Below are 24,856 nucleotides of genomic sequence, written 5' to 3'. Positions count from 1 at the left end.
CCAAGAACTCTACCATCTCATTCACCTGTGTGTGTGTGTGTGTGTGTGTGTGTGTGTGTGAAAGACTTAAACTGGGCGAAAGCAGCCTACATTCCCTCAAGCCTCATAAGAACACTTACTCCCAAGAATGGGCACAGAGAGATTCTCTTGCCTAGACACTGTCGACGGCAAGCCTGCCAGAACACAGACGATCCCATCGAAGAAGCTCGAGTGTGGTGCTGCAGTAAGGATCGGTGCCTCCTCAGGACTAGCTACTTCCCCCTTCACTTTGACTCGGAAGCCCATCACAAAAAATAAGGCACGGCCTAAGATCGTGAGGCTGGCATAGCACACTCTCCTAAGGGAAAAAAGAAAAGGAAATTGGGAACCTCATTACTTCACTCATCACCAAGATCACTACCCCTAACCCTGGAGAGAAACTAGAGGACCAGACAGAGAAGCTCAGAGGGCCGCAATTGGCTCCCCGGGTCTGCAGCTCCCAACACATGCTTTGTGTTGTTATGTACACTGAGAGCACCATATAAACAAATATATATGACATTTTTAAAATTCATAAAGAGCTTAGCCTGCATTAAGAACATTAGAATAGGTTGCCAATGGCCCATCTAAACCAGCATCCGGTTCTCACAGTGGCAAACCAGATGCCTCATTTAGGAAACCCACAAGCAGGACTTGAGCACAAGAGCACTCTGCTCTCCTGTGGTTTCCAGCTACTGGTATTCAGAAGCATTTACTCCTGAAGAAAGAGGCAGAGGCAGAGCAGAGCTGTCATGGCTAGTCGTCACTGATAGCCTTGTCATCCATGAAGTTGTCTACCCCTCTTTGAAAGCCACTGAAGTTGTGGCCATCATTGCTTCCTGTGGGAGTGGGCTCCATAGCTTAACTGTTCGCTGTGTGAACAGTCCTTTATTTTATCTGTCCCAAATCTTTCAACATACATAATATTGTTGCAACCCCCTCTCAGGTACATCAGTTGTTATTATTTTATTATGATGACAATTACATTGGTGACTATTACCACCATCATTCACCTTACATAGACTTAGGGAGCAATCCCATACACAAAATTGGATGAAAAACTGGTAATATTCAGAAATGCACATGCCCCACATAAAAACTACAGGGAAAATGGCTACACACATTCAAAAACAAATAAAACATATTAAAACCCCCATCAAAGTAGGCACGCCAAAAAGTCTTTCTTGTTATTTTTAACTGGGAAGGACACAGGACCTCGTTGTGTGCCAAGGGGCAGATCTGATGGTGCCATATGAATATGCTACAAAGTTAAGGTTCTTGCAAATCCCAGTGCTCCAAAAAGACAATGACATTCTAAGCGATGGTTCTCCCACATTAAGTTCTACGTCGCAAAGGCAGTCAAAACACTTGTCTGCCTTGCAAAATGTGCTGGCCTACACAATGCAATCCTCAGTTCAATGTAAGTTACTTCCCTAGGCAATGTTATTTAGGACTGCAACCTCGGGTGCCATGTAACCACTCTTATTTCCTGGAAGTCCATGGAGAGATGCTGTACCCATGATTGTGGAGGTTGCGTCATTCCAGTATGAGGACAAAGAGGTCCTTGCAAATAATGTGCAAAGCAGTTACTAGGACAAGTCCTGCTGTATTCAGCAAGCCTTCCCTATTAAGAGGTCCTCAACAGCCATGTTACCTTTGCCATCCCAGAAGTGGCTTAGTCCCCTTCTCAGGGGTGCAGGAAGTTGCCAGGACTGCAAACGGCCAGGCCACCAGCAAAATGAAGAGCATGCATAGGATACGGAGAGGGACCAGAATCAGCCCGAACAAGAAAGCCTGGAAAATAAAGAGACAGAGTCAACCAGTCAGCTAGGCCACAAGTGATGTTTCAATTCACTTGTTTGTTTCCAAAGGACACATGCCAGAGGTACAGCGGTGATCGCATCTACCAACTCAGTAACAAACCACTGATAACCTAGCTGAACCAGCATGGTATAATGGCTTAAGCCATCAGACTACGACCTGGGAGATCAGGATTTAAATCCCCAATCAGCCATGAATCTCACTGGATGATCCTGGGCCATTGACATTATCTGTCTCAACCTGACTTGAACTAGGCCCAGATCCCTCGAAATGGGCCTGAATTCTCACAGGGTAGCCTTGTTTCATCATGTATTTTAATTATGCATGCCTCCCCCCCCCCCCCGTAATTGGGTTTATACCTGTAAATGGCTTAGAAGACTCTTTGGCAACTAAGAAGTATATAAATCAGTAACACAATAACCTCAAAATGCTGTGGTTTCCAATAGAGGCTGCCTAGTCATCAAAGGCCAAGTAACCCAGTAACATGCAGGCATACAGGGAACGTAGCGGGCAAAAGTCCCAAGCAATTGAGTCCTGGTTTATTTAGGCATTGCAGAAGATTGCTTAGGGACAGTTCAATAGTAGAGCATGTGGTTTTCATGCAGAAGGTCCCAGGTTCAATCCCTGGCATCTCCAAGTCGGACTGGGAAAGACTTCTATCTGAAATCCTGGACAGCTGCTGCCAGCCAGTGTTGGCAGTACTGAGCTAGATGCTCTGCCTGGGTTGCTATAAGGCTCCCTACACCCTTAGAATTCTCAGTTAGTCTTTTGGTCACGTCCCAGGCAGAGATGTCTCTGGAAATAACTTGCTGGTTACCTAATCATTGACCAATTGCCAAAATACACAGAAAGCAACTTCCTGATTAGCATTATTTGACTAAGTATTGGCTCTAACATGGAACGGGATTGTTGTTTTTCCTTTTGGGTTTTAAGAAAGAGATAACTCAAAGCAAATTTAATGTAAATATTTGAAGACAAACTGACACAGCATTATGCATTGTTGTATACTTGGATTTCTGGTCCCAGATGGCACACACAAACTGAAGTACAGTGGTACCTTGGATTACATACGCTTCAGGTTACATACGCTTCAGGTTACAGACTCCGCTAACCCAGAAATAGTACCTCGGGTTAAGAACTTTGCTTCAGGATGAGAACAGAAATCGTGCTCCGGCGGTGCGACAGGAGAGGGAGGCCCCATTAGCTAAAGTGGTGCTTCAGGTTAAGAACAGTTTCAGGTTAAGAACGGACCTCCAGAACAAATTCAGTTCTGAACCCGAGGGACCACTGTAGGGTTCAAGAGCATTGACATATGTAAACTGATGTGAAACACCCCTCCACAAAAGGAGGTTCTGTGATGCACAGGTGTTTCATTGGCAGAGTGAATCATGGTGCATGAGGCTGGACAGCTCAGTCTAGTAGAGCATGAGACTCTTAATCCCAGGGTCATGCGTTTGAGCTCCACATTGGGTGAAAGACCCCAGTGGATCCTTCCAATTCTATGATTCTGTTTCTCCTTGCATTTTGATCTCACCTTTCCTCCAAGGAGCTCAAAGCGGTGTACATCGTTATCCTACCCTCAACTCCATTTGATCCTCATAACAACCCTGTTAGGTTGAAAGGTGATGAGTGCTTCATGGGTCACATAGGGAATTGAACCCTGGTCTCCAAGGTTCTGGCCCGGCACCCTAACCACTGCACCACCACCACTGCACACTTCCACACAAACATTTGTACACGGGTAGAGCTACTTTGTACCTGTGCTCAGCGTAACATCTGAACAAGCCTCAAGTCATAACCCTTGCCAAACTTCCTATTTCTAAGGAGCCAATTTCCCTCTCTCATATTTCGCAGCAACTAGGTCTGCAAGGACAAAGGCAGAATAGGATTAGTTAGAAGCCCAGCAGATCACAATACACCAAAGTAACTTAATTAACTTAGGAACACAGAAAGTGACCTCACACTGAATGAGAAACTTGAAAGACAGCAGCGATTTTTCCTCCAAATTAAAACGAGTGCAAAGGGGCAAGTCCACACAGGGGCAAGACAGGTAAAAGCAGTTTCTTTATGCCAAATAAGATAATGGGCCAATTAGTATCCCTGACAAGTGTAACAATTATTATTACTATTATTAACTTGTGGCTAAACCAGTAGCATTTCACCTTCAAAGACTGTGTGTCTCGTCATCTGATGTTTATAGGAGGAACAGCAGAACGAAGTTCTGAGGAAGTTGTGAAATTCTCTTCCTGTGAGGTATTCAATACAAGTTTACAGTTTCACAGAGAAGTTTTGGATATTTGGTGCAAAAGGCTGGGGCTGATGATCTAATGGATGAAGCCAAAACAAGGGGGTGGCTGCCCCCTGATTTGAGGTCAGCTTACAGAAAAATAATCACCATTTCCTATCAGTACAAAACATTTGTAGCGTCTTCTCATGAAGGTCAAGGAAGGTTAGCCGTGCAGTTTTGGGACACCAGGTTCATTTCCTGTTTTCAAGTTATTTCATCAGTGTTCTTTGAGGAAGTTTGTGTGGCCCATGCCTACCTCCACTGTCAGAGGCAGCAATGCTTCTGAACACCAGGTGCTGGAAACTGCAGGGGGGGAGAGGGCTCTTGTGCTCTGCTCCATTCTTGAGGGCTTCCCACAGGCATCTGGTTGGCCACTGTGAGAACAGGATGCTGGTCTAGATGAGCCACTGGCCTGACCCAGCAGACCTCTTCTTATGTTCAAAAACAATGGCATCCTAAGGTTGTGTCTGATGTAAAAAATGCCATGCACATCAGGGGTGGAGAACCTGTGGCCCACCAGATTGTGATGTGCTCCAAATCCCCTCAGCCCCAGCCAGCATGGTCAGGAATGGTGGGATCTGGGAGTCCACCAGCACTTAGAAGGCCACAGACTCCCTCCCCCAATTCCCTGATGTGAATTCACACCCTGGCTGTGAATGATGATGCTTGGGCCTCCCTGACTGAGGAGGAGAATCAGCATTCTCTGGCTGCATTCACACAGCAGCTCACTCTGTCTTCCCCACTTTGCACTAACTGTTAATTTCCACATTATATTTGAGCTTTCACACAAAGTAAAAGCCATTTTCAGAAATATAGTGGAATATAGAGCAGGTTTAGCCCTCATTTCCGTGTTATTTGCAAATGGATTTATTCTGGAAGCTGGTAATACTGAAATGAATGCTAAAAGTGTGCTATATTCCACTATATTTCCTGAAGTGGCTTTTATGTAGTATGAAAGCTGAACTATCATGTGGAAATTAACAGTCAGGGGGACATCAGGAATACAGAATAAACTGCAATGCAACCTCAGATTACCTCCATGACAAAACGGACAACTGAAATTGTTTGTGGAATCCACAAGACCTCCATTCTGAAAAATGGGACTTTAAAACATGCACACATGAGATTCAATGCCCAAAATAAGAATAGCAACCTAAGAAGAGCCCTGCTGGGTCAAGTCAGAAGCCCATCAAATCCAGCACCCTGTTCTCACAGTGCCAACCAGATGGCCTTGGAAAGCGTACTCCAAAGTGCAACAGCCTTCTCCCCACTTGTGATTCCCAGCAAACAGGTGGCACAGAGCAAGCCACATTTGTGAAGCCACAAATGCAGATCACTTCTGCCATTCATCACACTCAAGCTTGGAGAAATGGCATATTCAGGCACTTATCAATTCTTGCAGAATGTGAGCTGTATTTATTGATGAAGCTGCCCAGGCCAAAGAGTCTGCCAATTTCAACACACTACAGAGAAAGACTTGACTGTCTTCATGGAGAAGATTTGTATGTCCCTGTAAAAAGGACCCATGCATGAAGAAGCCTTTCCTCACATGGAGTGGCCTCTCTTCAGATCCCTGAAGGCAACTTTCGGCCAAATCTGCTGAAAAATGGAGCAAGAAGCTATTGGCTTCCTTTTGCTGTTAAAAAGAAAATAAACAAATCAAAAATTATGTTTTTGATCTCTCAAGCAAGTTTTTTTCTTTTTCTTTTTAAAAGGCTCTAGCAAACATTTTTACAGAGCTTTTAAAAGAATTGCTTTCCTCTAAATATGGTACTGAAAATGAAGAGAATTACAGTCTTTGCAGGCTTTTGGAGCAACAAGTAATGAAAAACTGTCTTGGAGCATTAATGAACGTTTACAACACTTCTTCAGAATGTCAGGTTAAACCTGCTTTTTGAGGAAACATGCTGGTCCTGCAGCCATATGAAAAACCTGTGATCTTTGGCGCTAAATAGGTAAATAACATTTTACCTTGAACAGTATCAGGGAGTATGACCTCTGTAACCAACAGCTATCACCAGCTGCAGCAACAATGGCTCCATTTCCATACACAGAGCAGGGGGAAGAACAACCTTCCCTGTGCATAGGAAAAACTTAGCATTCAGCATTGAAGGGTGGGGAACCTTTTTCAATCCATGAAGCATTCTGGGGGCTGAAGATCAGTGGTGGGTGGACCAGAGGCAACAGTGGGTGGAAGAATTGGCACTTTTAAAATATTTGTACAAGAGGCTCTGTTCTAGCCACAGGAAAGTCAGAGGTTTACACCTTTCCATCTTCCATCCTGGCAGGGAATAGGCACTATCACCTTCAAGGACACATCCTAGCCAGCCAAAAACTCTCAATGATGGGGACAGCAGGCTGGTGAGGGGTGCGCCTTGGGCAGATTCCCAAGGTCCACCTCTGATATATTAGGAGAGTACTCAAAATATAAACACCCTCAATCTGCATTTTGGAAGTGGTTTGGTCCTGAAGGGACAGTCCCACATACTTTCTTGAACATTTAAATCTGCTGATAGGTCCTCCCCAAAAAACATAATGCCACCTGCTGCTGCATTCAATTCATTTGCACTGAGAACATCCCTTCTGCAGGTCATGGTAAAAAAAGCAGAAGATCTGCGGGGTGGAAGCAGGGCAGAGAACAGGCTCTGCTTTGATAGCCTGGGTTTGAAAACTGTCCAGTCTTCCTCTTTGCCACCAAGGCAGATATGCTCTGGGTACTTCCCCATAGCAGCTTATTGTGGAGTCTCAATGTCACATCATCCTCACCAAACTGTCACCCCATATTATGTTTCCATTTAATCTGGATAGATTAAAAAAAACACCAAAACCCTGCAGAAACAGTAAATCTGGATTAAACTGGTTAAAAATACATTGAAATCACTTAAAACGCATTAAGAGCATCTAAAGAAACAGTCAGATGCCCTGAAAGATAGCAATTTCAGGAAGCAGGAAAGAAGTATCTCCCAGTCATCATATACTGGGCATGTGGAAGGGCCTCCAAGGTGACTGGAAGGGAAGTGGTTTATCTTAGCTTTGAAATTACAAGATAGAAGAGAAGCACTACACTTCTCAACGAAATGGAAGGTGGGTTCAGAGTGGAGAAGTTTCACAGGGCTGGCTGGGAGTCAGCCCTCATTTCCGGCCACATAAAGGAAACACACAAAGTTTCATAAGCTTCCTCTTTGCTCGTCTAGTTCTGTTGGCTGGGTTTGCATGCCCTGTGCCTCCACTACTCAGTTTAGACTGCAACGCCACACATACATAGGATCATAAAATTGTAGAGCTGGAAGGAACACAATGGGGCATCCAGTCCAACTGCCAGCAATGCAGGAATCACAGCTAAAGAATCCCTGACAGGTGAAGTCCCACTGAAGTCAGTGGCACTTACTTCCGTGTAGACCTGCATCAGACTGCATGATAAAGCTCAGACATGCTGCAGAAAACATTCCTTGGGCATGATTTAGATGCTCTGGATCAACCTGTCATCTTCCTAGGATTAAAATGACCTCAGAAAATGTTGGCAGGGTGCCTTTCTTCTGGGTGTAGTTCAGAGGTCCACAGCAAACTAGCAACATGGGAACAACCTTAGAAAGCCACTAAGGCAGAGGTGGAGACTCTGTGACACTCTCTCTCTCTCTCTCTCTCTCTGTGTGTGTGTCCCATAATTTTAGGCAGGGTTATTCCCTACCCCACTTAAAGAATTTGGCAATAGAACACAGGACTTCCTGTATGCAGAGTTTGTGGTCATCTACTATGCTACAATGCTAAAAACAACACAGGTTACTTCGAGATGGCCCTCTTGGTGAGCGTTCAACACAATTTGCTTGTGCAAAGTTTGCAGTAAGGTTACACATGACATCAGATGTTAAAAAGATAAGAAGAGCCTGCTGGATCAGGCCAATGGCCCATTTAGTCCAGCATCCAGTTTTAACACTGGCCAGCCAGATGCCTATGGGCAGGGCTTTTTTCTTTCTAGAACTGAGTCCCTGCACCTCTTTGTTGTGTTGTGGAGCCAGAGTACAGCCATCATGGCCAGAGCCAGTGTGGATTAGTGGTTAAGAGCAGTGGACTCATAATCTGGTGAACCGGATTTGATTCCCTGCTCCTCCACATGCAGCTGCTGGGTGACCTTGGGCTAGTCACACTCCTCTGAAGTCTCTCAGCCCCACTCACCTCACAGAGTGTTTGTTGTGGGGGAGGAAGGGAAAGGAGATTGTTAGCCGCTTTGAGACTCCTTTGGGTAGTGATAAAGCGGGATATCAAATCCAAACTCTTCTTCTTCTTCTTTCCTCCATGAATCTGTCTAATCTTTTAAAACCATCTAGGTTGGTGGCCATTACTGCCCTCTGTGGGAGCAAGTTCCTGCATGAAAATATCCTTTCTTTTACCTGCCCTGAATCTTCCAATATAAGTAGCGTCTACTGGCTGACTCCAACGAGTGGTAGAACATAGTCTTGTCCTTTCAACAAATCTTAATGAATGTTCCATCTTTATGAAGCATTCATTCTGATTACAAGCGCTTGTCTACACCAGAGTTTAATGTGTGCTTGCAGCTATCTGTGGTAAATGTCACTTCAGTGGCACTTTTCTTGTGGTTAACATTTCACAAAAAACTTCTTTTACTTCTTCCTCTAAAAGAAAATTACAATATGGAAATCCTGGAAACATTTACTGGAGGGGGGGCGGAGAATTTGCTGAGAAGTGAGAAAGCAGAAGTTTGAACCAGACACTGACAACTCTTGGCTTGAAACAGAAGTCAGGAAAGTATCAGAATGTCTGCGTAAAGCAAAAATCTTATATTTATGATCAAAGCCCACCACAATGCAGGATTCAACATACCACTTTATTAAGAATGTTGAACAAAGCAACTGCTAATCTGAAATCTGTGTAATGGGCAGAGGGGGGCATCAAGTTGCCAGGATTGCTAGTTTGTACAGTGGTACCTTGGGTTAAGAACTTAATTCATTCCGGAGGTGCGTTCTTAACCTGAAACTGTTCTTAACCTGAAGCACCACTTTAGCTAATGGGGCCTCCTGCTGCCACCGCGCCACCGGAGCACAATTTCTGTTCTCATCCTGAAGCAAAGTTTTTAACCCAAGGTACTATTTCTGGGTTAGCGGAGTCTGTAACCTGAAGCATCTGTAACCCGAGGTATGTACCACTCTGTGTGTGTGTGTGTGTGTGTGTGCATCCCTCACTTCTAATCTATGGCAGTATTAGAATAACAATACTCTGTACTGGAATACAACCATTTGCAGAGGTTGGAGTTTGAAGTATATCTGGAATTCCAGAAACACCTTAAGGTGAGATGAGATGGAGATTCCATGTCTAAATCTGATCCCATTAGCTATAAAGTTAAGTTCACCAGAAACGGTCTCCTACCAGGTCAGACAATTTGTTCATCTGTCCCAGAACCGCCTACTTCATGGGTGGGGAATCTACATATGTTCAGCTGGAAGGCCATATTCCCTGAATATTCCAGGCTGGGCCGGGGGGTGGGTGGGTTGTAGGGGAGTTTGCATGCCAGTAGTTGGTGTGGCCAGAGGCAAAAGTGGATGGAGAAACAGCTGCCACCCTTACCTTTGGACCATCAGCAATATATTCTGGTCATACTGAGCTATGCTGTTCCCAATATATTGAGGAAGGGAGGGGGGAGAAAACAGGACAGTACCCACTGATAATATATTTCTGGGCAATCTGCCTTAGATCAGCAAAACTTTCCAAATGTTTAAAAACAGTAACAACAAAATAGTTTTCCCACTTCTAAATTAGGCCACAGGAATGCAGAAAGCAAACCAGATATGAACTTATTTTGTGTTTAAAGGGCTGCAAGCTCAATTCACATTCTTGCATTGAAAACAAAATTTGGAGCTCAGAACATGCTCAAAGGCTCATTCTTTAATTCTAACAGTATGCTTTCTGTTGGTACTTCTTAGGTTTCTTTCTTTTCTTTTCTTTTAGGAGATCCAACAGACTTGAAGTCTGCATGCCCCCATCAAAGCATGGACTCAGTTTCTCATCTTTAAAATGGAAAGAATAGTGGCTTACCTAACAGCAGCAGTATGAAAGCAAAAGGAAGCAAATTAATTTATTGCACATAGAAAATAAGAACGGCAACAATTTCCTGCCACGCCTGTCTGGACATAGGAACCTGCCTTATATCAAGTTAGAACATAACCAGGCCTCTATAATCAGGCCTTTGGCTGTTTAAACTATCTCTGGCCTTTGAATTTGTTGGTGGGTGTTGTTTTTGGTTCTTGGTTATTAATTTTGTGCTCTCATTTTGAATTTTTATGTTGTATACCACCCTGTGATCTTCGGATGAAGGACAGTACATACATTCAACTGATAAATAAACAAAACAAAACATACATTGGTCTATCAAGCTCAATATTGTTTACACTGACTGACAGAGGCTCTTCAGGGCTTCAGGCAGGAGTCTCTCCCACTCCAGGTGTTGGGGACTTAACTCGGGTCTTTCTGCCTGCAAAGCAGATGCTCTACCCTTGCCCTTAAATAGAAGAAACATAGAAAGCTGCCTTCTATTGCATTCTTCCATCTAGCTCAGTACTGTCTACACGGACTGGCAGCATCTCTCTAGGTTTTCAGGTAGGGGACTTGTCCAGCCCCTACCTGGAGATGCCAGGAATTGAACAGGATACTTTCTGTGTGCAAAATGGATTATCTATAGCACTTCCCCTCTAAATAAATAAATAAATATAGCCAGTTATAACCTAACCACAGCATCCAAGCAAAACAGGATGTTCAATAAGCATCCCATCTGGAGAAGCCCATCATGTATGTATAAGAAGGGGCCACAGAAGCAGAGCACAGGCTTCGCAACCAGAAGGGTCCAATGCTGACATTTCCAGCTCGGCTAAAGGGCCTCCACTGAGGACCCCATATATTGTCCACCAATCAAAGTTCCATACACACTGTCTGACTCCAGTCAAGTTCACATATTCTTATCTCTGACCAGGAAAATAGATTTTGTTGGTTTAAGCACATGTGGGGTTCAACTATTAAAAGACACTAGAACCATAAAAGGGGACAATGCTAACTAGAAGATTTGTATAAACTATTACCACTCAGTATTTTATTTGCCTCGCTTATAAATGATGCCTTATCCCCATTTCACGGATCAATCAGCTGAGGCCCTGGCTGAGATCAGGGCAAACTCTCTCCACCCCCCAAAAAACCAAAGAACCCTCACATGATCCATACAAAAAATGAGAGAGAAAGGATGCAAACGGTTTGCATCCAGCTGCCAGCTGAAGGATGAAGCTGCCTCTTTAGCTTGCAGGAAGTTGACCCGGGAGCGCCAGGCAGGTGGGGCTCTGAGGAATTCTAACAGAACGCATTCTTCGCCTGCTTATGTAATAAGGAGGGCAGACTCTTTTCAGCCAGAACCGCCGCCACCCCCTTCTCTGTCGGCGGGCACCAAACGGAGACCCAGAAATAACTGCAACAGATTTCATTTCTGCAATCTTCAGCATGGCTTTTTGCTTTAAAAACGCCTGTCAATGTTTGCAAAGCGCAGCGTCGTGCGCGCGCTTTGTTATTATTATCATCATCATTGAAGAGGCATTTGCAAAGGGCCCCTTTAACCCCCTCCCTAGCGAGCTCGCAGGCTGCCCCCGTGCCGTTCACCCCGGCTGCGCCCGGCCATCCTCCTTCCCCACCCCCGGGGTCTGTTTACAGCGGCTGTCAATCCCCTGTACCCGGGATTTATCCTTTGCATCCAGGCGCGTCTCTTGCACGAAGGGGTTGATCACCAGCGGCGAGGCGAGCGACTGCTGCCTGGGCAAGGTGAAGACCGCCCTCGGTTGCAGCGCTGGCTCCGACATGCCGCCGCCTCCCGCCTGGGCTGCAGATCCGCCTCCCAGCGTCGCCACGGCCGCTTCTGTGCACAGAGTCATCGCGGCCAGGCGAAAAGAGAACCGGGAGATGCTGCGAAAGGCGCTCGGCTCCTCCTTGTCTCCAGGGCGCCTGCGCACAATCCATCAGCCTGGGAGCTGGGAGGGGGGGTTTGCCAACGTTTCCACCTGTCACTGCTCCTCTGCCTTTTAACAGCAGCTTCCTCGGCGGACTCTAGCAGGCGATGGCTATTTTAGGTCGGTTAGCTGTGCTGGAAGACCTGTATTAAGACTCTAAATTGCGGTTGTTTGGGACAGTTGCCAACTTATTGACCGGAACCTGCTCCTCTGCCTTTTAAGAGCAGCTTCCTCTGCGGACTTTAGCAGGTGATAATTTCCAAAGTGTAGGTGCTGCCACGCTGCAAGATCAGTTTCTGACAAATGCAGAATAACTTTTATGTGGCACCTGCAACAGGTGCCAGTTCTGCAGATCAGAGCGGTCCAGGGAGCTTTTATGGAGTGAGGCAATCTGGCACGTAAACTGAAGTAAAAGACTGTGTATCAGTTCTCATTTTTGAAAAGTGTAACTTAGGTAATTCTGCCTTTAAATGCAAACTGAATCAACCCCCCCCCCCCGGGCTGGGGCTGATGGGCATTGTAATCCAATACATCTTTAGGGTGCCAGGGTGGCAAAATCTCTTATATACATATTCAGATGTCATTTGTTGTAATCGTGGTGGTGAAGGAAAGTTTTCCCTTTTTGGCCAAACCCATCCATGGCTCATGGGACCCCTTTTCATTGCCTCTTCATACAATGACCTGATGTTAGAATTGAGCTGTCAACCACAACCCCCAGATCTGTTTCCTGAGGAGTTACTCATAGCAGGTTCTGCCCCCATATATGGGTTTATGTGACAAACAAAAGAGCTGTGCCGTTCTCCCCTCCCTTCCCCCCCCCCAATATGAGAAGCCAAGAGCAAAATAAAACAGGAAGAATGAAAAGGAAACGCAAAGCTTTAGAAAGAGGAAATATTTAAGCAGTTTATTTCCCGTTCACCTGCTTTTTAAAAAAGGGAAGCCTTTAAAAAAAAACAAAAACCAACCAACCAAATAAATAAATAAATAAATAAATAAAATAAAGCTTAATCATATGAAAACATCCACTTAGCAACAGCCATCAGGAACTGCTTAGCTGGGGAAGTGTATTGGTAATAAATCTTTTCCGAAGAAGGGGCAGTTGTATTACACCTCTCGTACTGGCCACATAACTCAGGAAGAGGTCTTTGCATAAAACACATAAGAGCCTCCTGGATCAGGCCAAGGGCCCATCAAGTCAAGCATCTTGTTCTCACAGTGGCCAATCAGATGCCCCAAAGGGAAACCCACAAACAGGATTTGAGCACAAGACCACTCTTCCCTCCTGTGGTTTCCAGCAAGTTTTCCAGAAGGTTTCTCAGCTAGGGCAAGAGACTAGACTTCGGACCTCTGCTCCTGCAGTGAACTGTGTGGAATATACAGCATCCTATAATAGGATACTATAATAGGATCCTATAATGGGACACGGGTGGCGCTGTGGGTTAAACCACAGAGCCTAGGACTTGCCAATCAGAAGGTCGGCGGTTCAAATCCCCGCTATGGGGTGAGCTCCCATTGTTCGGTCCCTGCTCCTGCCAACCTAGCAGTTTGAAAGCATGTCAAAGTGCAAGTAGATGAATAGGTACCACTCCAGTGGGAAGGTAAACGGCATTTCCATGTGCTGCTCTGGTTCGCCAGAAGCGGCTTAGTCATGCTGGCCACATGACCCAGAAGCTGTACGGTGGCTCCCTCAGCCAATAAAGCGAGATGAGCGCCACAACTGCAGAGTCGGCCACGACTGGACCTAATGGTCAGGGGTTCCTTTACTTTTATAATAGGCTGTAACTGGGCAGATTGCTGCTGTCATGAAATAAACAATATAGCAATTGTGTCTTTCCAGTCCATGAACATAAGTTTCCAGAAAGTAGTTAGAGTAAGATTGAGATCATCAGACCCAGGGGCTGAAGGACACCTCTCCATCTGGAAATCACATCAATGAACATCATTGGACAATGTCACTACTCCCTCAACCTTTCTGCACATGTGCGCCTCTGTTCCCCCATGATTCCCCCATGGAAACATCAGGAAAGAACTGCATGCTGGTTTGTTGTTGTTTAGTTGTTTAGCCGTGTCCGACTCTTCGTGACCCCTCGTCCTCTGTCATCCCCTTCTCCTTGTGCCCTCAATCTTTCCCAACATCAGGGTCTTTTCCACGGAGTCTTCTCTTCTCATGAGGTGGCCAAAGTATTGGAGCCTCAGCTTCAGGATCTGTACTTCCAGTGAGCACTCAGTGAGACAGATGAGGTGATCAGGCACTCCCATTTCTTTGCTGTGTTCGACACAGTCAAAGGCTTTTGCATAGTCAATGAAGCAGAAGTAGATGCCTTTCTGGAACTCTCTAGCTTTCTCCATAATCCAGTGCATGTTTGCAATTTGGTCTCTGGTTCCTCTGCCCCTTCGAAATCCAGCTTGCACTTCTGGGAGTTCTCGGTCCACATACTGCTTAAGCCTGCCTTGTAGAATTTTAAGCATAACCTTGTTAGCGTGTGAAATAAGTGCAATTGTGCAGTAGTTGGAACATTCTTTGGCACTGCCCTTCTTTGGGATTGGGATGTAGACTGATCTTCTCCAATCCTCTGGCCACTGCTGAGTTTTCCAAACTTGCTGGCATATTGAGTGTAGCACCTTAACAGCATCATCTTTTAAATTTTTAAATAGTTCAGCTGGAATATCATCACTTCCACTGGCCTTGTTATTAGCAGTGCTTTCTAAGGCCCATTTGACTTCACTCTCCAGGATGTCTGGCTCAAAGTCAGCAACCACACTACCTGGGGTGTACGAGACATCCATATCTTTCTGGTATAATTCCTCTGTGTATTCTTGCCACCTCTTCTTGATGTCTTCTACTTCTGTTAGGTCCTTACTACTTTTGTCCTTTATTATGGTAATCTTTGTACGAAATGTTCCTTTCATATCTCCAATTTTCTTGAACAGATCTCTGGTTTTTCTCATTCTATTGTTTTCCTCCATTTCTTTGCATTGCTCATTTAAGAAGGCCTTCTTGTCTCTCCTTGCTATTTTTTTGAAATCTGCATTCAATTTCCTGTATTTTTCACTGTCTCCCTCGCATTTTGCTTGCCTTCTCTCCCCCACTAGTTGTAAGGCCTCGTTGGACAGCCACTTTGCTTTCTTGCATTTCCTTTTCATTGGGATGGTTTTTGTTGCTGCCTCCTGTATAATGCTACAAGCCTCCATCCATAGTTCTTCAGGCACTCTGTCCACCAAATCTAAATCCTTAAACCTCTTCCTCACTTCCACTGGGTATTCATAATGGATTTTATTTAGATTGCATCTTACCGGCCCAGTGGTTTTTCCTACTTTCTTCAATTTAAGCTTGAATTTTGCTATAAGAAGCTGATGATCTGAGCGACAGTCAGCTCCAGGTCTTGTTTTTGCTGACTGTATAGAGCTTCTCCATCTTTGGCTGCAGAGAATATAATCAGTCTGATTTTGATGCTGCCCATCTGGTGATGTCCATGTGTAGAGTCGTCTCTTGTGTTGTTGGAAAAGTGTGTTTGTGATGACCAGCTTGTTCTCTTGGCAGAACTCTATTAGCCTTTGCCTTCTTCGTTTTGAATTCCAAGGCCAAACTTGCCAGTTGTTCCTTTTATCTCTTGATTCCCTACTTTAGCATCCCAATCCCCTATAATGAGAAGAACATCCTTTTCTATAAGGTGTTGTAAGGTGTTGTAAGTCTTCATAGAATTGGTCAATTTCAGTTTCTTCAGCACCAGTAGTTGGTGCATAAACTTGGATTACTGTGATGTTAAAAGGTCTGCCTTGGATTCATATCGAGATCATTCTATCATTTTTGAGATTGCATCCCAGTACAGCTTTCACCACTCTTTTGCTTACTATGAGGGCCACTCCATTTCTTTTACAGGATTCTTGCCCACAGTAGTAGATATGATGGTCATCCGAACTGAATTCACCCATTCCCGTCCATTTTAGTTCACTTGTGCCCAGGATGTCAATATTTATTCTTCCCATCTCACTTTTGACCACATCCAACTTACCCAGGTTCATGGTTCTTACATTCCAGGTTCCTATGCAATATTTTTCTTTACAGCATTGGACTTTCCTTTTGCTTCCAGGCATATCCGCAACTGAGCGACCTTTCGGCTTTGGCCCAGCCGCTTCATCAGCTCTGAATCTACTTGCACTTGTCCTCCGCTCTTCCTCAGTAGCATGTTGGACGCCTTCCGAACTGAGGGGCTCATCTTCCAGCGTCATAACTTTTATATGCCTGTTGCCTTTGTCCATGGAGTGTTCTTGGCAGGGATACTGGAGTGGCTTGCCAGTTCCTGCTCCAGGTGGATCACGTTTGGTCAAAACTCTCCACTATGACCTGTCCATCTTGGGTGCCCTGCACAGCATAGCTCATAGCTTCTCTGAGTTATTCAAGCCCCTTCGCCACGGCAAGGCAGTGATCCATGAAGGGGGCATGCTGCTATAGCACCCCAAATTTTGTCACTCTGCTCCCATGATTCTCCACATTAAGGTGACTGCAAACAGAGTTTTTCTGGAATCAAATACAGTGGTACCTCGAGTTACAAATGATCCAGGTTATATACGCTTCAGGTTACAGACTCCACTAACCCAGAAATAGTACCTCAGGTTAAGAACTTTGCTTCAGGGTGAGAACAGAAATCGTGCTCCGGCGGCGCAGAGGCAGCTGGAGGTCCTGTTAGCTAAAGTGGTGCTTCAGGTTAAGAACAGTTTCAGGTTAAGAACGGACCTCCGGCACGAATTAAGTTCTTAACCAGAGGTACCACTGTAACACAGAAATGAGAACTAAACATGTGTTATATTCCATTAGGTTTTTTTGGAAATGGATTTCACATTTTGTGAAACCTCAAATATAATGAGGAAATGAACCGTTAGGGGAAAGTTGGGAAATGGAATGAACTGCAGTGTGAATGGTGATAATGCTTGTCTGGATTGAAGAGATCTGTGGTTGTGTGGGTATAGCAACCTCTGGTCTTTATGTGACTGGAATGTAAGCCACTCTGCAAAGGTAAGAATCAGATTTGTTGCTCCACCTACTTTTGCCTCTGGTCCCCCACCCACTGTGGCATGCATCCCCCAGAAGGGAGGGGAAATGTGACCCTAAAGCTGAGGAAGATTCCCCATTCCTGGGTTAGAGGGTTGGATGAGACCTTGGAGAGAGTCAGGTTGAAATCTCTAATTGGCTGCAAAGCTTCTTGGAAGAAAGATAGTATGGGAGTCACACAGTGGCTGCACCAGAAAAAAAAAGGGGGGGAAGGGCACAGAAGAGGCAAAGTACTGTACTTTTCCGTGTATAAAACGAGGGTGGTTTTTTAATTAAAAAATATGTTAAAAATCAGGGGTCGTCATACATAGATAGTGCACAGGGGGGACGCGGGATTTGTTGTCAGTGGCTATTGGTTGTGTTATTGGTGCCTGCAGCAAGGGCTGGTGTTGATTGGCTGTCGCTGCAGCAATTGGGCAGGAGATTGGCAGCTTCTGCCGGTGAGGGGACAGATGATAGTTTACTTTTGCGACGCATATGAGTGGCAGAGTATGACAGGCGGGTGAGCGTTTTTCGTAAATCCCCTCCCCAAAGCTCAGCAGCTCTGGGCAATCTCCCCCCATTTTCTAAATTTGGAGTCCCCCAAAATAGGGTGTGTGTTATACACAGGAAAATACAGTATATTTTGATGGGAATGAGAAAGAAAAATAACAGGATATGCTAATGACAGGAGCTCAGAAATGGGGGGACAGACAAGTGGGGCAAACTCCTTGGTTAGGGGAGATGCTTGGCCCTCCCCCCCCCCTGGTGTTGCCTATGGGATTATAACAACATGGGGTAGATATTCTACTTGAAGTTGAAAAGTGGGGTTTGTACCTGGAATATTTAATCTGGAGCATTTGAAGTCAAATAATGAATGATTTTGAGCAACATGAAGAATCACAGTTTTATTTTGGTCATACACTATTAGTCTGCATTCCTGGTTAGGGTTAACATCCCATCCCGTAACAAACATTGCACCTCAATCCCTGTGAGCTGACATTTGTGCACCTTTGTCTGGTTCAGCTCAAACTACCCCTGATATGTAGAATGCTTAGCACCTACCGGTACTTTGAAAATGGGCCCCCATCTGGTGGCCATAGTGAAGTAGTGCAGCTATAATCAGTGAGGATCATTTTATCTATCTCTTAATCTTCCATGATTCTCAGTAAGCAAGTGGCTCCCAGGAAGCTATTATACTTCAGTGTGGCCAAGAGTGTAAGCAGAAAGTAGAAATGATGTGAGAGAGCTGTGAGCAAAATTTCCTGCAGTCTCTCAGAATGTTAATAGCAGTGGGGTGTCATAGGAACATGTGTACTCTGTATCCACGGGGCCACTTTTAAAGGACTGTATATAGCTTATACATGAATAAATTGGTACGGAGACCACAACCTTCCAAGGAAGTCTCTTCCACTGTCAAACAGCTCTTACCATCAGAAAGTTCTTCCTGGTGTTTAGTCAGAATCTCCTTTTTGAATTGATTGGTTCATGTCCTACCCTCCAAAGTTTTTTGGTTTTTTTTTTTAAAATCAAGGAAAGCTTTTCAGCTTATTTCACAGTGACTGTGGGATTTTTGTTTTTCTGTGAGGATGTTTATTCTTTCATCTTTGTATTCATTGTGCTTTGAAACCTATGGATGGGTGGGTTTAACTTCTGTGGCTGTCAGACATTGCACCACAATAATAGTAATAATAATAATAATAATAATAATAATAATAATAATAATAATAATAATTTTATTCCCCAGCCACTCTGGGCGGCTTCCAACAAAGATTAAAAATACATTAAAATGTCACACATTAAAAACTTCCCTGAACAATGATGGTTGAACTCTGAGTCACCAATGAATCCTTACTTTGGAATGCCTTTCCTAGAGAGGCTAGACTGGATCCATCCTTTTTGTCCTTTATTACATTGTTTTAATGCTATAGGTAGCTCAGTAACTTTTAAACTATAGCCTATCTGTTTTTAGTGTTTTATTTGTATTTGTTTCAATTTGTGTGAGCCACCTTGAGTCTCAGTTCTGGGAGAAAGGTGAGATACAAACAAACAAACAAACAAACAAACAAACAAACAAACAAAAACAAACAATAGTTTCATATACGTTTTTGTTGAGTTGTGAGATCGCCTTGAGGTGCTTCATAGGAAACCATTAATAAATGAAATGCATAAAAATAGTTTCTCTCAAGTGATACTGTGCCCAAATTCCCTCCCACTTTTTTTAGAAGAGTCCATCCTTTTGTTCTGGAAAGCATCTCACCCGTGGCCTGCACTCTTCACTCTTCTTGGGTGTCCACACTTAAACCAAAGTCCAGGGGGAGGTGTGGTGATGTAACACCTCGCACGGGGCTTTTTCAGATCAGGATGTGTGAGCAGCTGGGGAGGCTGCAGAGTGATGAAGAAACATTTAACTTGTGCTCAACACACCACACCCGCTGAAATCCTAAAGAAATTCAAAATTGTCCTAAGAAAGAGTCAGAATAATAGAATGCTCTTTTGTGAAGATAGACAACTTTCAAGAAGAAAATTCTGTATTGACTATTAGTAGCAGTAGCAGCATGGCTACTGAGATACAACAGACAACGGATGACATTTAACTATGTTTTACTCAGAGGAGACCCCTTGAAATTAATGAGCATGACGAAGTTAGGTCCATTAATTTCAGTGGGTCTGCTCTGAATAAGGCTTAGATGGATGCCACCCCTGTTTTTTGCTACTGTAGCAGAGGAAAGAATCCAAACAGGAAACTTGTCCAAAAGTCAGATTCTTACAATGAATTGACACATGTATCCCGGGAACGGTGCAGTCTTTTATCTGGCCTCCAGATGTCAGTGTTTGTCCATTTTATTGAGCTGTATCAGCTTGCTTGTTCCTAACTGTAAACTCTAAAAAGATCCATTTGTCCCAGTTTCAGGATTCATAAGACAGTGTAACTGAAATGAAAGCACAGGAGAAACAATATATTTAATTTCTAAACTGTAATAGTCCCCTTTTAATTTAGATATATAATTTGTTGTATAAAGAAGGCTCAGGGTAGCATTATTATAATTAGTAGTAGTAGTAGTAGTAGTAGTAGTGTGCCTTTTTCCATTGTGGGACTCAAGTTGGCTTACAAATAAAAACAAGAATTGCTAGAAACATAGAAAAAACAATTATTAAAAAACAATTAAAATCCATCTGATTAATACTATATACATCTATATATAATATGTTTAAAATATACAAATAATTACAATAAGACAAGCACAGCACCAGTCCTTTCATTAGAAACAGTCAGTTCCCAAAAGCCTGCTGGAAAAGAATGTCTTCACCTGGTTGTGGAAGGACAACAAGGAGGGAGCCTGACAAGCATCTCCAGGGAGGGAGTTCCAGACTCTGGGAGCAGCCACCGAGAAGGACCTTCTCTGTGTCCCCTCCAAGTGTTCCTGTGAGGGCAGTGGGACTGAGAGAAGAGTCTCCTTTGAACACCTGAAAATCAAGGCAGGTTCATGTGAGGGAATATGATCTTTCAGTTAGCTTGGACCTAAGCTGTGTATCCATAACTTATTAAGGTTCTGGTTCATCCTATTTTACAGATGTGTAGGCTGAGGCTCAAGAGGAAGAGGTTGGTCCAAGTCAGTCCAATCAGATCACAACAGAGTTGGGGTTGAAAACTCAAGCCTAACTCTATTAACCAGAGCTTTCCAAACTTTTATGTTGGGGACAACCCCTTTCCATTCCTAGGAGAAGCACGGAGAGCATTCGTGTGACACACCTACACACTGCAGCCAACATACTAACATGTCACTATACACAGTTTGGAAAGCTCTGCTATAAATGTTAAGAAGACTGCAGTAGCCTCAGCAAGAGATGGCTAGTAAGTTGACTAGAATTTCTGTTCTGTTCTTATTGAAATTTGGGATAAGTATAAAAATCTATTGGAACAAAAAACACCACATTTGTTGTCTCCATTGGAAATGATGTGTGTAAAAAAGGTTAATATGAGTGGGAGATGGATAACATATAGGGAATTAGTAATTAAAGAAGGAGGAAAATGGAGACTAAAGCCACATGAAGAAGTGAAACAGTATGCTAATGATTGGTTACATTATTATCAGGTGAACGAAGTGTTTAAACAAGATATCAAAGAAAATGGTTTCTGTGAAAAAGAATCGAGGTTTCAACAAGAAATATTAAATAATGATTTTAAAATTCTGTCAAAAATGTATAAACTACTGCTGGAGTGGCACTTGAAGGACGAGGAGGTAAAATCAGTTATGATTCATTGGGCAAAAGATCTAGGATATAATATTCAATTAAGTGAGTGGGTCAAATTATGGAAAGAAGGTTTGAGATTTACTGCATGTAATGCATTGAAAGAAAACGTGATGAAGATGATGTATAGATGGTACATCACGCCAGTTAAGTTAGCAAAAATGTATAAAGTTAGCAATCAATGTTGGAAATGTAAAGAAAAAGAAGGATCATTTTATCATATGTGGTGGGAATGTAAAAAGGTGAAATGCTTCTGGGAGATGATATATAATGAGTTGAAAAAAATGTTGAAATATACTTTTATTAAAAAGCCAGAAGCATTTCTTTTAGGTATTGTTGGAAATGATATAAAAAGGAAAGGCTGTAAGTTGTTTTTATATGCAGTAACAGCAGCAAGAATACTACTGGCCCAAAAATGGAAGCAAGAAGAATTACCAACATTAGAAGAATGGAGGATGAAATTGATGGACTACGCAGAATTAGACAAGCTAACAGGAAGGATCCGAGGCCGGCGAGATCAGAAGTTTACCGAAGACTGGACTAAATTTACTGAATATCTGAAAAGTATTTGCGATGATCAAATTATGTTTGTAGGATTACAAGAAGCTCTGTGAGGAGTAATTTAAGAAATATTGTAAAAATGGAAAGGAAGAAATGTTTTGTTGGAATATGTAAAGGCAATATTAAGTTAAGAATTGCAGGAGAAATAATTAAGACGGAAGGCTATCAGAGATGCTGAAGAAAGTCCAAATAAGGATATATGTAAAATAATTTGTGTGGTATGTCTAAAATTTTTGTATGTTAAAATTAATTTAAAAAGTATTTTAAAAAATAGAATTTCTGTTCCAGAAGCAATCAGGTTTATTTTTGCCCCAAATCATTCAGTACTGGAGTAGTCAGTGAATACCTGGGAAATAATCAGCATCAACATTCTGGGAGGAGAAATGGTTTTGAAGAAGGTCTGTTCCATCCTTCAGAGAGCCAGACTTGCTTGATTTCTCTTAGGTGAATATGGTCTGAAATGCACACACAACATAGCAAATCTGCTGTGGGCCCATCCAGTTGATGGATTCATGCCTCTTTCAGCAGCTCTCAGGGCTGGCCACCTCCACTTGCCTTGCCTTTTGCTCATGGGTGAAGCTGTCTCTCAGCTCTTAGCTCTAGAATGTGGAAAACTAAAGCCCTGGCCCACAAGGCTAATCCCAGGGTTTTGAAATGCTTGCTTTGCAAAAGAAGCAGACCTCCTGCATTAGAACAACTGCTTTGTCACATTACCAAATTCCGGGCCAATGTATGCTCAGATTAATTATTCTTTTAAAGTTGGGGTTTGTTTTGGCTCCACTGACAGAGCCCTCATGGCCAAACAAGTTAGTCACTGTCTGGAACAAGTCTGTTTCCTCCCTTCAGAGATGTCCCTGAGGCATTTGCACGGGACAACTATGAGCTGTTAAGAGATTTCCTGAAAGTTCGGTTGTGTTTTATGGGATTGCTGCTCTTTGTAAATTGGGTTTTAGGAAGGTGATGCCATTGTTCTTCTCTGTACTACTATCTTTGCATCCTTCAAGGTGGCTGGCATGGAGAGAAAACAAGGGATGATCTGGCCGGCAGAGGGTTGTTTATTTGTTTTTGTTTTTACCAAGGCCTGGCGCTGCACACACATTACCAGTTTTAGATGCAGCTGTGCCATTATTTTTTCTCTGTTCAGAGCTGGTTTGTGGGAACACACATCTAAATGCAGTATTCCATAAGAAACAACAGGCTAGATACAGATCGTGGCTATTGGTTTGTTGTATATGGCTCTCCAAACCAGTAGTGGGAGCATGCTAGTTGCAGAGTAAATGAGAGTGTGTACATAGCCTGGAAAAGCTATGCTACATACAAATTTTTGCACAACATTGTGTAAAAGGTAAAGGTAAAGGGACCCCTGACCGTAAGGTCCAGTCATGACCAACTTTGGGGTTGTGGCACTCATCTTGCTTTATTGGCCGAGGGAGCCGGCGTACAGCTTCCGGGTCATGTGGCCAGCATGACTAAGCTGCTTCTGGCGAACCAGAGCAGCACACTGAAATGCCGTTTACCTTCCCGCCAGAGCAGTACCTATTTATCTACTTGCACTTTGATGTGCTTTTGAACTGCTAGGTTGGCAGGAGCAGGGACCGAGCAACGGGCGCTCACCCCATCAGGGGGATTCGAACCACCGACCTTCTGATCGGCAAATCCTAGGCTCTGTGGTTTAACCCACAGTACCACCCACGTCCCTTACAACATTGTGTAGTCTTAAGCAAAATTCCCTAACCCATGGGGGTGGGAAACCTGTGTCCATCAAGATGTTACTGGACTACAACTCCCATAATTCTCTGACCATTAGTCACGAAATGATGTCCGGGGCTGATGAGAGATGGATTCCAACATTTGGAGAGCCCCAGGTTTCTCACCCCACCCCATTCATAAACGAGAGCAGTTAAACTCACTAAACATCCATTGCATATTGACTAATGCCATTTCAAAGATGTCTGACCTTAGAAAGGCTGCCCTGAATTTCCTGCCATTCAGAGGTAGCTGGCAAGTGTCTAGCAAGTAAGAATGAACCAGAGGCAAGCCCAACAGAGCAGAGGAAGTGCACCCGTGGCCCTCCAGATATCACTGGACAACAAATTCCACCATTTCCGGCCATTGGCCAGGCAGGGGGCATAGCTTCCTCATCCTTGCAATAGCTCTTCCAGGTAAAAAGGAAAGTGAGGGCAAAAAGGAAACTGAGCAGTTCCTTGATCTCTAGACTGTTAGGTGGAATCATGCCTATATAATTACCTTTGTACATACATTTATTCCAGACCATAGGGCAGCATGCTGGGACCAAGCACAGGCAAGGGGCAGTGGTAGAGACAGAGGCCTACCTAGCGGTTGGCAAAATCAGTCCCTGCCAGTGGTGTGCAAAATTCATCACAGAAATCTGTCTCCAGTTATCTGCGTAAAGGCCATGAGTTTAAACAAGAGCTGGCAGCTAAGCTGTAGGAGAAATGGCAAGGCAGTACGAAGACTACAGTGCGTGTTTGTGTAGCGATGCACAGCTGCTGTCATGGTGGGATCATGCACAAGAGAAAGGCTTGTGATTTTTTATCACCTTTCCTCCTTGCCGCACCCTCGCTCCAGACACTTTGTGAGTACTTGAGTTGGGTAAAATGTAGTAATTTCTAATGTTGCTTTTGCAGTAAAGTGACTTTTTCAGGGTGTGTGTTACAGCTCCTTGCCAACGGTGTAAGAGATGCCTCTGCATAGGGTACATGCTTGGAATGTTCCCTGGGTCTCCAGCTCTGTATTACGAAGTGATGCTGGAAACAGCTGAATGCTCACAACCAACATTTCACAGTGATTTAGCACCAGAGACCTCCCCCTTAGTTAACTTTCCAATTTGTTCTCTGCCCCCCACCCACACTCTCTCTCTCCTGTTGGCTA

The 24,856-nt window shown here is 43.8% G+C and overlaps 1 protein-coding gene and 1 long non-coding RNA gene across 2 annotated transcripts in view; both read right to left on the bottom strand.

Annotated features, from left to right (window-relative positions):
• LPCAT2 (lysophosphatidylcholine acyltransferase 2) overlaps positions 1 to 12,089 on the bottom strand; it is a 36,260-nt gene extending 24,171 nt beyond the window's left edge. Inside the window, exons 1-3 of the mRNA XM_081016584.1 lie at positions 11,848 to 12,089; positions 1,673 to 1,812; positions 120 to 337 (exon numbers count right to left, since the gene is read on the bottom strand). Coding sequence (XP_080872710.1) covers positions 120 to 337; positions 1,673 to 1,812; positions 11,848 to 12,045 — 556 coding nt within the window. The 5' untranslated portion in view covers positions 12,046 to 12,089. The remainder of the gene's footprint in view (positions 1 to 119; positions 338 to 1,672; positions 1,813 to 11,847) is intronic.
• The window catches only part of LOC308483058, a 229,625-nt gene that overhangs the window by 24,171 nt on the left and 180,598 nt on the right, over positions 1 to 24,856 (bottom strand). The window lies entirely within an intron of this gene.

The sequence above is a fragment of the Podarcis pityusensis genome (genome assembly GCF_964106645.2).
Source record: "Podarcis pityusensis genome assembly, chromosome: 8".
NCBI lineage: Eukaryota > Metazoa > Chordata > Lepidosauria > Squamata > Lacertidae > Podarcis > Podarcis pityusensis.
This window is presented reverse-complemented; position numbering and strand designations above follow the sequence as displayed.